At 44.3% G+C, this 12,289-nt stretch overlaps 1 protein-coding gene and 1 non-coding gene across 2 annotated transcripts in view; one reads left to right on the top strand and one right to left on the bottom strand.

Moving 5' to 3' along the window:
* Positions 1-12,000, top strand: part of VWA8 (von Willebrand factor A domain containing 8) — a 375,174-nt gene extending 363,174 nt beyond the window's left edge. The window contains exons 43-45 of the mRNA XM_055541970.1: positions 4,781-4,879; positions 5,925-6,163; positions 9,067-12,000. Of these exons, the coding sequence (XP_055397945.1) occupies positions 4,781-4,879; positions 5,925-6,163; positions 9,067-9,175 (447 nt within the window). The 3' untranslated portion in view covers positions 9,176-12,000. The remainder of the gene's footprint in view (positions 1-4,780; positions 4,880-5,924; positions 6,164-9,066) is intronic.
* On the bottom strand, positions 7,795-7,867 carry TRNAY-GUA (transfer RNA tyrosine (anticodon GUA)). Its single transcript has one exon. It is a non-coding gene; the product is annotated as a tRNA-Tyr (tRNA).
* Positions 12,001-12,289: the final 289 nt, after the last annotated feature.

Here is a 12,289-nt window from a genome sequence, read left to right as displayed (position 1 = left end):
GGCCAGTCCTTGCGCTGAGCCCTTGGTGACCGTGGTCAGGCATATACTGAAGCCAGCACTCCATCGTCCAGGGCTGTGCTGCCTTTAGGTTTTAAATTTTGCCACCTTTTCACAACAATGACAGCATTTTTTTTTTCATATATGGAATTTGTTATATCCCTGGAAAGCGTTTCTTACCAAGCTTTTTTAGTGGATCGGCAAATTTCCCCCAATATTCTTTCATATCATCCTTTGTATTTTTAATAAAACACTCTAAAATCAGGCACAGACTAATGTCCCGCCCTGGCCCTCTTCTGAGCATGCCCTTCCATTGAGGGAAGAGTCCGTGGGGCCAGTGGAGCAAGCCCGCTTAGATTCTGTGTCTAGAACCTACTCCCAGTTCCTGGGATCCCCAGCTGTCTTGCTCGGGTGACCCCAAGTCTGTTTCTTGGGCGTCTTTCTTAGGTCCATCTTCCTGGGCCAGACTGGCCAACGGTGTGCCCAGCCAGCACTGTGAGGACAGAAAGGTGATGGCGTGTGGACACGAGGACCGGGTGTCCACACACGTGCCTGTGAGCCCCTCGAGGTGGGGACAGAGCCAGCTACAGAGAGAAGGACGTGGGCTGCAAGCCAGGGGCCAGTCCTGCCCACAGTGCCGTGTTCTAGCACGGAGCTTTGACAATCCAAGTGTTCGGAATTTAACCCTGGCTTTCCAGGTCATTATAATGTCTATTTATCAAAGTAGAGGAAGAACATATTTTATTTAGCAATTTTCAGCCTGATTTATGGGCTACCCTGGTGGTTCAGACGGTAAAGAATCTGCCTGTAATACAGGAGACCATGATTTATAGCTTTTAAATAGACATCCTATATGGGCCTTCGTTTGCCCACTTATCCCTTCAATTGTGTACTTGTCTCTGTCCATTCTTATCCTCTATGCCTTCCTTTTAGTCTCAGGAAAAACGTCCTTCCCCCCTCTCCAAACTTGGCCCTCTGACCGTGACCCTGATCTCTCCCCACCGCCTCCTCTCTTGTTGTTGTTCAGTCGCTCCATCATGTCTGACTCTGCGACCACATGAACGGCAGCACGCCAGACTTCTTTGTCCTTCACTATGCTTAAACTCACAGCCGTCGAGGCGGTGATGCCATCCAGCCATCTCATCCTCTGTCACCCGCTTTTCCTCCTGCCCTCAATCTTTCCCAGCATCAGGGTCTTTTCCAATGAGTCGTCTCCTCTCTTTATAGCCAATGAGGTGCCAATGAAATGTGGGCACCTCTCCCCAAACACCTGTCTAGATGCTGTTCTATTTCTGTCTCATACCACAAACCTTTTACTGAAACTGTGCCCCCGAAGGCCTCCAGTGATTCTCTGCACAGAGGTCATTAGTCACCCTACTCCTGGCTGGCCGTGGTGAATGTCACTCAGCACAGTTGCACAGCTGCTTCTGAGCCATGCACACTAATTTCCAGGGCCATTCTGGGTACTCTGCATCCGCCACTTCTCTTTCACATCTTCTTCACTCCACTCTGGGTCTTTCTTCCACCTCAACGAGGAGGGTGCCCCCCAAGACTTGGTTGGGGCCCTCTGCTCTTCTCTCCCTGTCTAGTCACCCTTGACAGTCACACTGACCCCTCCTGAGGGTGACAGCCACATCGCAGACAAGAAATAGGTTTCTTCTCTGATGTCTCCCAAATGCACAGTTCCAGCATGTCTAGAATAGAACTCATCTTCCCCCTGTAACCTGACTGCCTTCTGATTCCTCATTTTTGCATAAAAATTATTTCAACAGAGAATGTTCTAGTTTTCATTTTAAATACCATGATTTCAGTTATGTTATGGGTTGTTTTTGTCAGCTAGCTTGGGTTAACCACCATGTATCACATGAGTGCTGGGAGGAAAAAAATGCATTCCAGCTTCTAAAGAACTTATTTGTGAAAGAATGTAGCACACATGGGAAAGGAAAGCTTCTTAATTTCCAAACTTGATTGCAAACTCTCTCAAAGCATTTCAACAATAAACACACCAGGCCTATTCATAGATAATAAAATGTGTTAAGATGAATAAGATACAGCCTTGCCCTCAAAAAACTCACCAGATATAAAAGAATAGACATGAAAAGAAATCATTGCATTCCCCTCAACACCTTAGGACTTCCCTCAATGCAGGAGACCCGGGTTTGGTCCCTGGATCGGAAAGATCCCCTGGAGAAGGAAAGGAAAACCCACTCCAGTATTCTAGCATGGAGAATCTCATGGACAGAGGAGCCTGGTGGGCTACAGTCCAAGGGGTCACAAAGAGTCAGACGTGACTGAGCTACGAACACTTTCAACACCTTAAGCGGTGTTTTGCATGTGGTAGGTGTTCAAAAGACAGCTATTGACTATGGTGAATAGATAGTAGTGATTCTTGAGTATTTTGACCCGTAGCATTCCAGGATCTTTCCAACCCAGGGATCGAATCTGGGTCTCCTGCATTGCAGGCTTTACCATCTGAGCCACCAGGGAAGCCCGTAGCACTCCAAGGAATCCCTAAGATATTTGGCCCAGACCCATACCCAGAATTTTCTTTTCAGATCCCCCAGTTGCTCAAATACCCTGAGGTCTATTCCAATCTTTATATCAGTATCACAAAAAACTCTTAGAGGAAAATGAGAGGAGAAAGGGAATTTAGGGGCAAACCCCACAATTGGAGAGAACCACCTTGCTCCAATTACAGTTGCCTCAAATCCCAGACTTCTTCCCAAATTCTGTAAAAATGCAATACCCTGTCTCAATTCCAGCCTTTTCTCAACAGACAAGACTTTCTCTTGTGCATTGTGGGAGAGCAAATTTAAAAGGTATTTGCTAAACTGAAAAATCTCTGTCATGCACTATTAAATAGAAAAGCAGATTATAAAATCACACGGTCGATGTTATCCATTAGTTAAAAATCATGTTGATGCTGACATGTGTGTGTGAACTTATATAAGAAAACATTAACAGAGGTTACCTTTCAGTAATGGGATCGTGGATAATTTTTACTTTTTTGTTGTTATAGTTCAGCTGCTAAGTCGTATCCAACTCTTTGCAACCCCATGGGCTTCAGCACGCCAGGCTCCTCTGTCCTCCACCAGCTCCCAGAGCTTGCTCAAGCTCCTGTCCATCAGTCGGTGATGCCACCCAGCCATCGCATCCTCTGCCACCCCCTTCTCCCTTCGCCTGCCATCTTTCCCAGCATCGGGGTCTTTTCCAATGAGTCGGCTCTTCACACCAGGTGGCCAAAGTATTGGAGCTTCACCTTCAGTCCTTCCAATGAATATTCAGGGTTGATCTTCTTTAGGATGGACCGGTTTGATCTTGCTGTTCAAGGGACTCTCAAGAGTCTTCTCCAGCACCACAGTTCGAAAACTTCACTTCTTCAGTGCTCAGTCTTCTTTAGGGTCCAGCTCTCACATGTGTACATGACTACTGGAAAAACCATAGCTTTGCCTATAAGGACCTTTGTCAGCAAACTGATGTCTCTGCTTTTTAATACACTGTCTAGGTTTGTCATAGCTTTTCTTCCAAGGAGCAAGCATCTTTGAATTTCATGGCTACAATCACTGTCCACAGTGATTTTGGAGCCCAAAAATATAAAGTCTGTCACTGCTTCCACTTTTCCCCCTTCTGTTTGCCATGAAGTGATGGGACCAGGTGCCATTATCTTCGTTCTTTGAACGTTGAATTTTAAGTCAGCTTTTTCTCTCTCCTCTTTGACCCTCATTGAGAGGCTCTTTAGTTCCTCTTCACTTTCTGTTTTGTGCTTTTCTGTAATTTCTACGGTGAATATATTTCACTTTTGTGTTCAGGAAAAAAAAAAAGGTATGTGTATTAGTTTTCTACTGCTGTGTAACAAATTACCATAGACTTAGCTTCTTAAAGCAATACTTGTTAAAGTCATAGTTCTGTAGTTGAGAATTCCAGGCAGGCTCAGTTGAGTTCTCTGCTTAGAATCTTACAAGGCTGAAATCAGGATGTCAGCTAGCCTGGGCTCTTACTCAAAGGCTCTGGTAAAGAATCTGCTTCCAAGCCCATTCAAACTGGCAGAATTTGGTTCCTTGAGGTAGAACTGAGGTCCCTGTTTCAGTGCTGGCTTTTAGGCAGGGTCATTCCTAGATGTGATTCTTGGGGTCCTGCTCTGTGGTGCCCACCATCTAGACCACAGATAACTCCCACGTATCAAATTTCCCTACACTCAAATCTCTCTGTCTTTCCCTTCTACTATCAGCAAGAAAAAAATCTCTCTACTTTTTAAGGGCTCATGTGATTAAATTAGGCCCATCCAGATAATCTTTGTTTTGATCAACTCGGAGCCAGATGATTCTTAACCTTAATTACATCTGCAGAATCCCTTTGGCCTCCTTACATAACATAATCAAGAGGTCCTGCCCACATCTAAGGGGAGAAGACTGTACAGGTCGTATATACCAGGGGGGCCAGGAATCTTGGAGGCCCCCTTAGAATTCTGCCTACTGACACTGTGGGGTGTGTGTGTGTACATATGTGTATGTTTTGTGAAGCTCTCTCTCTGAAAGTTAAGAATGGAATTCTTGATAGCCCCTGAAGCCCTCCTCACACTCTCTCCCTGCGGCTGGAGAGCAGAGATCAATGAGAATGGACTGGAAGGGAAGGAGCATGGACTTTTTTTGCCTTTGTTGGTAAACACCCATGGACTTATGTTTGGCAATTCTGGGCAATAACAAAACAAAGTTGGAAGCTTTATAGGTCCAGTGACCATTTTTTAGTGGACAGAGGATTCTAAATCTGATTCTCTTGCCTGTAGTATGACATCGCTGGACACTCTGGAGATGGATACAACATTGGTCTAGTTCCAATTAACAAAATCCCCAAGGACAATAAGCAAAGACTAGAAATTCTCAAGGTAAATGCATTCAATTACCTCTATATTAAGAAACCTTCCACCAGATTAGGTAAAGTATCTACTGGTCACTGAAAAGATTCACTGAAGAAGCAGCAGTTAACTGGAAGCAAAAAGACTTTCTGTTTCACAGAGATTTAAGCATTAATATGAGAAAGCACTTATCATGCCGAAATTCCTGATCTACACCATACAAAATTTAAGCTTTGTTCCTATGTATTTTTAGGGGACTCAGGTTAGTATCAGGATCTACAGTCTGTATTCTATAGAGTTCTTCTGAGCCCCTACATATTTCAGAAGGAAAAGAAGGACTCCTTCTAGAGTTTTCTCTCTAACCCAAATTTTATGTATTTCTTAGTATTTTTCTAACAATAAATTCAGTTTCACATACTTAGATCTACAGTAGAAACACACTCATCATGTTTATCAGAGTAAATTTCCTCCATTCCTATTAAGTACAGTGCTTAGTATTATAACTTTGTTTATTGGAAACCCAAGCCATTCCTTATTTTTCTCCTGTGTTATCTCCATTCTCCCATTTGACACCAAGCTTCATATCTTCTTACATTTCCTGACATTTTTTTTTAAGGCTTTTTGGATTTGTGTTTGTTTGTTTTTATTGGCTGTGCTGGGTCTTCACTGCGGCATGAGGACTCAGTAGTAGCTGCGTGTCCCCTCCTTACCCCCCAGCATGTGGGATCATAGTTCCTCAGCCAGGGATGGAACCCACGTCCCCTGCACTGGAAGGCGGATTCTTAACCACTGGACCACCAGGAAAGTCCCTACATAGTCTCACTTTAAATGGCAGCTTGAGTCTTAAAAATCAGTGCCAACTGGGATCGTTTTGGAACATTTCCTGTCTGTAACGAAAGTCTTGACCACATCCAGATATCACTGTGTACTGTTGTCGGTCTAACGTGCAAATTACATAGAACTCGCTCAGAGTATTTGTGCTTTCTCTCTGTCAATAGAAAAATCATGTTTTGGGTTTTTTTCTTTAAAGAAAGCTTCTCATTGGTGGCTTTTGTGCCATGTCTCTTACCCCCAGACGATGCATGCCCACGCTCAGTTCTGCATGAGTGGGGACCACACCTTAGAGGGGACAGAACATGCCATCAAAGAAATCGTCAAAGAAGAAGCTGATGAGTACTTCGTCATTGTCTTAAGTGATGCCAACCTGTCTCGCTATGGAATACACCCTGCCAAGTTTGCCCAGATCCTGACAAGCAACCCTCAAGTAAATGCTTTCGCCATCTTTATTGGATCTTTAGGCGATCAAGCAGCCAGGTAAGTGTCACCTTAGGGTACAGCAGAGGGCAAGGATAGAGAGGTGTGAGTAGCTGACACGTGCTGGTTCACAGGCTTCCCGTCGTCAGGGATAGTGGGGGGGCGTGGGGGAGAAACAGAAGCCAGAGTGGCTGCCCTCAAGCAGCTGACAGTCTGGGTGAGGGGATGGGATCTTCTACCTTATATTTAGATGAGCAGAAATACTTTAAGTTATTTATTTTTCAGCTTATATTTAACCAACAATAAAATAAATAGCAAATTGATTTGTCTACCAATAAAATTAAACAGTATTTTATACATTTTGCCTTTTACATCAAGGTGTCAAGCTCAGTTCATGCCCAAATCATATTCAAAGTAACAAGCATCTACTATTTTCGTAGCATCAGAGATTAGGGATGTGTGTCTCTACATTGTATTTAGACATACTAGACATGTGTGCATTCATGCTGAGTCACTTCAGTTATGTCTGACTCTTTGCAATCCTGTGGACTGTAGCCCTCCAGGCTCCTCTGTCCATGGGATTCTCCAGGCAAGAATACTGGACTGGGTAGCCATTTCCTTCTCCAGGAGATCTTCCCGACCCAGGGATCAAACCCACATCTCCTGTGGCTCCTACATAGCAGGCAGATTCTTTACCACTGAGCCACCAGGGTAGCCCAACACACACACACATACATGTAAATAAGATCTAATATGTGTGTCCACATATCTATAAACTGGGGAAGGAAATGGCACCCTGTTCCAGTACTCTTGCCTGAAAAATCCCATGGATGGGAGAGCCTGGCAGGCTACAGTCCATGGGGTCACAAAGACTCGGACATGACTGAGTGACTTGACCATGGCACATATATATATATACTACTGCTGCTAAGTCACTTCAGTAGTATCCGACTCTGTGCGACCCCATAGACGGCAGCCTACCAGGCTCCTCCGTCCATGGGATTTTCCAGGCAAGAGTACTGGAGTGAGGTGCCATTGCCTTCTCCTATATATATATATATATATATATATATACATATATATAAACATAGACAGATAATCTTCCTTCTTGTATTTCTCCTTCATGTATGTCTGTATCTATAGTAAGATGCTACACTAAATATGCTGAATATTCAGTAGAGAGACTTATGGTCAGATAATAAATACTATCATGGATCATCTGAAAGGAGAGATCTGGAAACATTTTCGTTTCTTAAACACACTAACATTTATCTTTCTGAATTACAAACAGAAATGGTTTTTCTCTACTTAAAGTACTTGTAAGGAGCAGAAAACACAATTGAAAGTATCTTTCCTCAAAAAGAGAAAATAAAATCCTGCCTACATCACAAGAGCCCACATGCCCTTTTGTTTCTCCACCTCTTTTACCTGTCTCACCCTATGGTACAGAGTCCTGGGAAGTGAAAGTTGCTCAGTCGTGTCCGACTCTTTGCAACCCCATGGACTATGCAGTCTGTGGACTTCTCCAGGCCAGAACACTGGAGTGGGTAGCCTTTCCCTTCTCCAGGAGATCTTCCCAACCCAGGGATCGAACATAGGTCTCCTGCATTGTGGGCAGATTCTTTACCAGCTGAGCCCCAAGGGAAGCCCAGGAATACTGGAGTGGGTAGCCTATCCCTTCTCCAGCAGATCTTCCTGACCCAGGAATCGAACCAGGGTCTCCTGCATTACAGGCAGATTCTTTACCAACTGAGCTATCAGGGAAGCCCACAGAGTCCTGGACAGACTAGGAAATGTTTTAGGGTCCAAAGTTCTGACATATTTTTCTCTTCCCTTTGATTTGCTGTAGGATTGTAGGGTACGGCTAAGAACAGACTTAATACCACATAACTACAGTCGCGTTGTTACAAATGACTTTACATCTCTCTCAGTTGTGCGTGTTAGCCTCTTTGAGAACTTCCATGTCCTCAAATGCAGACCATGCCTTTTCTGCTTAGACTGTCTTCAGACCCAGCCCAGGATGAATCCAGACGGCAAGCTCAACAAATACTGTTTGAGCTGAAATAGCTATTTTGTCTTTCTAGTGAACAGATCCTGTTTGAACACTTAAGAAAGCACAATAATACCCTTGTGGTTTCCTGGGGAAATGATCCAACATCCACTGGCAGGAGATACATTGCAGAATTAGCTGGTCTACCAGGCATGCCAAATGCATGATACTGCACAGGAGAGTGGACTTTTATTAAATGTCATTCCAAAACCAAACTCTGCTGGCACAGTGAAAGGAGGCGTTCTTTGGGATAGAGCTGTGTCTTGTACTTTTACTGCCTCCAAAAATGGCCCTTTGTTCCGAATGATAACTTGGCATTTAAAAAAATTAACATAAGCCCATATAACCTCAGTGTCATCAAAGCAGGCATTGCGTAAGTCAGATTATGTTTCACATTGTATGATGTGGGGCAGAAAAGAGAAAGGGAGAGAGAGGAGAGAGAGAACTCAAGAGGAAGAGAGAAAGAACCAGTTGAGGTTTGGCTGGACAACTTTTCTTGAAGCCTGTTTTTCTAAGGCAGGAAGGCAGTTAGTAGGACAGTGTGAGGCCAACACGTTCTCTGAATCTAGGTGAGCTAAGTCCCAGATTGATCCCGAGGGCTCTGTTCTGCCAAGGGAATATAAAATACCAGGAAACGACCGTCATAAAAGGGAGAGCATTTTTTGCCTTGCAAATTCCCCAATTTTCTCACTGAAAAGACCTTTCTTTCAGTTCAGTGCTTCCAGCGAGCCTCTCTCTGTAGCTCTCTGTTGCCTAGCAACAGCCAGTTCCACTGCAAGCAGGGGCAAGATATTAAAAAGTGAGAAGTTCCCTTCCCAAGAAACCATTCGGATGCTGAGGTCTGCAGAGGCCAGAGGTGGAAGGGGCGCCCTGGTTTGCGATGGTAATTTTCTTTCCCCATGCATCCTGACAGGCTTCAGAGAACTCTACCAGCGGGCCGGTCTTTCGTTGCCATGGACACCAAGGACATCCCTCAGATTTTACAACAGATTTTCACCTCCACCATGCTGTCCAGTGTTTAAGAAGTGCCCTTATCACCCTGATGACCCTGGGATTTGAAATAAGATACAAAGAAAGAGTATCCTGAAGAAAAGAAGAGGTCTATCCAGTGTCTGCGTGCAATGACCGGGTAATTCTGACATTCCTGAGCCTTCCTGCACTTGCTAAGTAATCAGAATTCAGAGAAGCAGCCAGAGTGAGGCCCGTGCACCACTGATGTGTGATCACCAGAGGAAGCGAGTTGACCTGCATTATGTGAAAGGCCAGGGTTAACGGAAGGTGGTTTGAGAATGGTGGAGCATGGTCTGTTTCCAAAACCCTGAGGGATGAAAAGAACCTTGCTGTTGCCTTAATGCATCACCTGGTCACTTAGGATAAAAAAAGTGACCGTAGTAAACAAAGCCTTTGATGCCACATTCTGACACTGGAATGCAGCTCTATGCAAACCCACCGAATCCGCTCCTGTTCAGTAATTATTTTTATTTTTTTCCTCCGCTCTGTATTGCCCAACAAACAATGATTTGATAGTATTCAACCCACTCAAAAGTCCTTTCAACAGCAGTATTCTATAAAAGGTTGGGTTTTCTCAATAATTTCATTGTCTTAGCCAAAACCAAAAGGAATCGAAAGATCCTTGGAGTGCTTCCTTTCCCATGTGACTTTTAAAAGGCTTTTTAAAGAATAAAGAGCAAATGCTGCTGGGATCGGGAGGATAAAGGATGTCTTGCCTTGAGTTTCCTGTCTCTTCTCCTTCAGGGCTTCTCAGAGTTTCACAGTCCTCCATTTAGGTGTCCAAAATGTAGTACCTCCAAATGCTTATTGTTTTTTTTACATAAAACAAAGTGAAAACAAGGCACTATGTTTGAGCTGAATGGTAACTGGAGATTTCTTTAGCTATTTAAAAAGCAGCCTCGTTCCTTTTTTTAAAATTCATTTCTAATTGGAGGATAATTGCTTTACGATGTTGTGTTGGTTCCCGCCGTACAACAGTGTGAAGGAGCATTACGAATCATATATCCCCTCCCTCGTGAGCCTCCCTCCTACCCCACCCCCACCCCACCCCTCTAGGCCACCACCGAGCTCCAGGTCGGGCTCCCTGTCACACAGCACATTCCCACTTGCTGTTCACTCACTCGGTCGCGTCTGACTTTGCGACCCCATGGTCCCAGCACGCCGGGCTTCCCTGTCCTTCGCCGTCTCACGGAGCTTGCCCAGACTCGTGCCCGTCGGTCAGTGATGCCTCCGAACCCCACTAGCTGCCCATGGCAGTGTGTTTCTGCCAATGCCTCTCTCTCAGCCCGCCCCACCCTCTCCCCACTGTGTCCACGCGTGTGTTCTCTACTCCTGCCCTGTGAATCGGTTCATCGGTACTATTTTTCTAGATTCCATATATATGTGTTAATATGTGGTATTTGTTTTTCTCTTTCTGATTTACTTCATTCTGTGTAACAGGCTCCAGGTCCATCCATCTCAACTCAACTGACTCAAATTTGTTTCTTTTTATAAGCCTCATTCTTTTTTATTTCCCCAAAATGTACCTCATTCCCACCCTCTCTTGGGCTGACCTTTACTTATCAATAGGCTCGATGTCCAGTGTGTGTGTTTTTTTTTAATCAAATGTTCCAGCAGAAGTCAGCCTCTTTTCAACCATGTAATAAAAGTTTCTCTTCATCACTGATGGCAAAGTCCAAAATGCTGGGAGCACCAATATGCGTGTGCTTTCTTATGACAAGCTGAAAAGACTAGTCTTGTTATTAATGTTATCTTATTCACCCCTACATGGTGGGAACTGTACAGTTCATTTCATTTAATCAATTACAGCAAAGAAATGATGACCCTCATGTGTTTCACCACCCCATCTCCCTACCAAAGAAATAAAAGCAATCAGCTATTCCCATGCAGTATTGCCCAGCCAGTTTGCATGGCTTGTCTTGTTTCTCAAGACAGACGCCTGCTCTGTGTATTGAATCATCCAATGATGCAAACGATTTCAATCCAATAAGTATCTTTAAAAATACAATTGCATTAATAACAGGAATAATGATAATAATAAGAATGGCAGCTAGCATTTACTGATCACTATGTACCACGTATGCTAAGCAATTTCATACATTACTCCTTTCAGTTATCCCAACAATGCATGTAAAATAGGTTACTTTTTAACCTCATTTTACAGATAAAAGAAGTGAGGCTCAGAGAACTTAAGACTATTCATTACTCATTGTACCTGTGGCTGAGACAGTAAAGAATCTGCCTGCAATGCAGGAGACCCGGGTTTGATCCCTGAGTCAGAAAGATCCCCTCGAGAAGGGAATGGATACCCAGCCCATTGCCTGGAGAATTCCACAGACAGAGGAGCCTGGCGGCTACAGTTCATAGTGTCACAAAGTCCGATACGACTGAACCACTAACACTTGTACTACTAACATCCTCATTTTACAAAGGACACTGAGCCTCAGGGAAATTCAAGAAAACAGGCACACTCAGCCAGACAGGGGCAGAGCTGTGACCCTGGGCTGCCCCCTCTCATGCTTTGTTCTTGCAAACTGACCACATTTCCTGGCGCTGTGTCCTCTTCCCACTACTTGGAAACTAGCTGCACAATTGAGTGCTTGGAGGAGGGGTGGGGACCAAGAACATGGGGCCCTGCTGGAGGGACGCTCCCCATGGATCCTTCCTGGGCACAGCGGCGGCTTGAGGAAGTGCCCTTCTAAATGGCAGCTTCATCCCTAGGGATGCCCCTTTGCTGGAGGGTCACAGCCCCTGAAAGCCTTTGGAAGTTGAATCGAAGAGTGGTTGATGGAACAGCCTTTTAACAATCCTCCCCATGAGTTAACTACCTGAATAAGCAGAAGCCTTTTTTTTTTTTTTAAACGTGGAAAGAATGTTCTCAAGTAATTTAATTTCCCTTTCCCCACTGGCCAGACAGCCTTTGCAAAAGTTATTTTTAAAAAAATGTATAACTCTCTGCCTTTCCTGATTTGTAAAAGGGAAGGAGGGTGGGGGAGGGGAGTAGAGAGTGAGAAGATGACAGGCTTCTTTTCGCTTCTTGCAATAAATACCTAAGAAGTTGTGTCTTTATTATTAAGTGAACTTAATTATAGGCCACTCTAAGCTGTTCCCAGGCCCTTCTTAGG

This window comes from Bubalus kerabau, chromosome 12 (genome assembly GCF_029407905.1).
Source record: "Bubalus kerabau isolate K-KA32 ecotype Philippines breed swamp buffalo chromosome 12, PCC_UOA_SB_1v2, whole genome shotgun sequence".
Lineage (NCBI taxonomy): Eukaryota > Metazoa > Chordata > Mammalia > Artiodactyla > Bovidae > Bubalus > Bubalus kerabau.
This window is presented reverse-complemented; position numbering and strand designations above follow the sequence as displayed.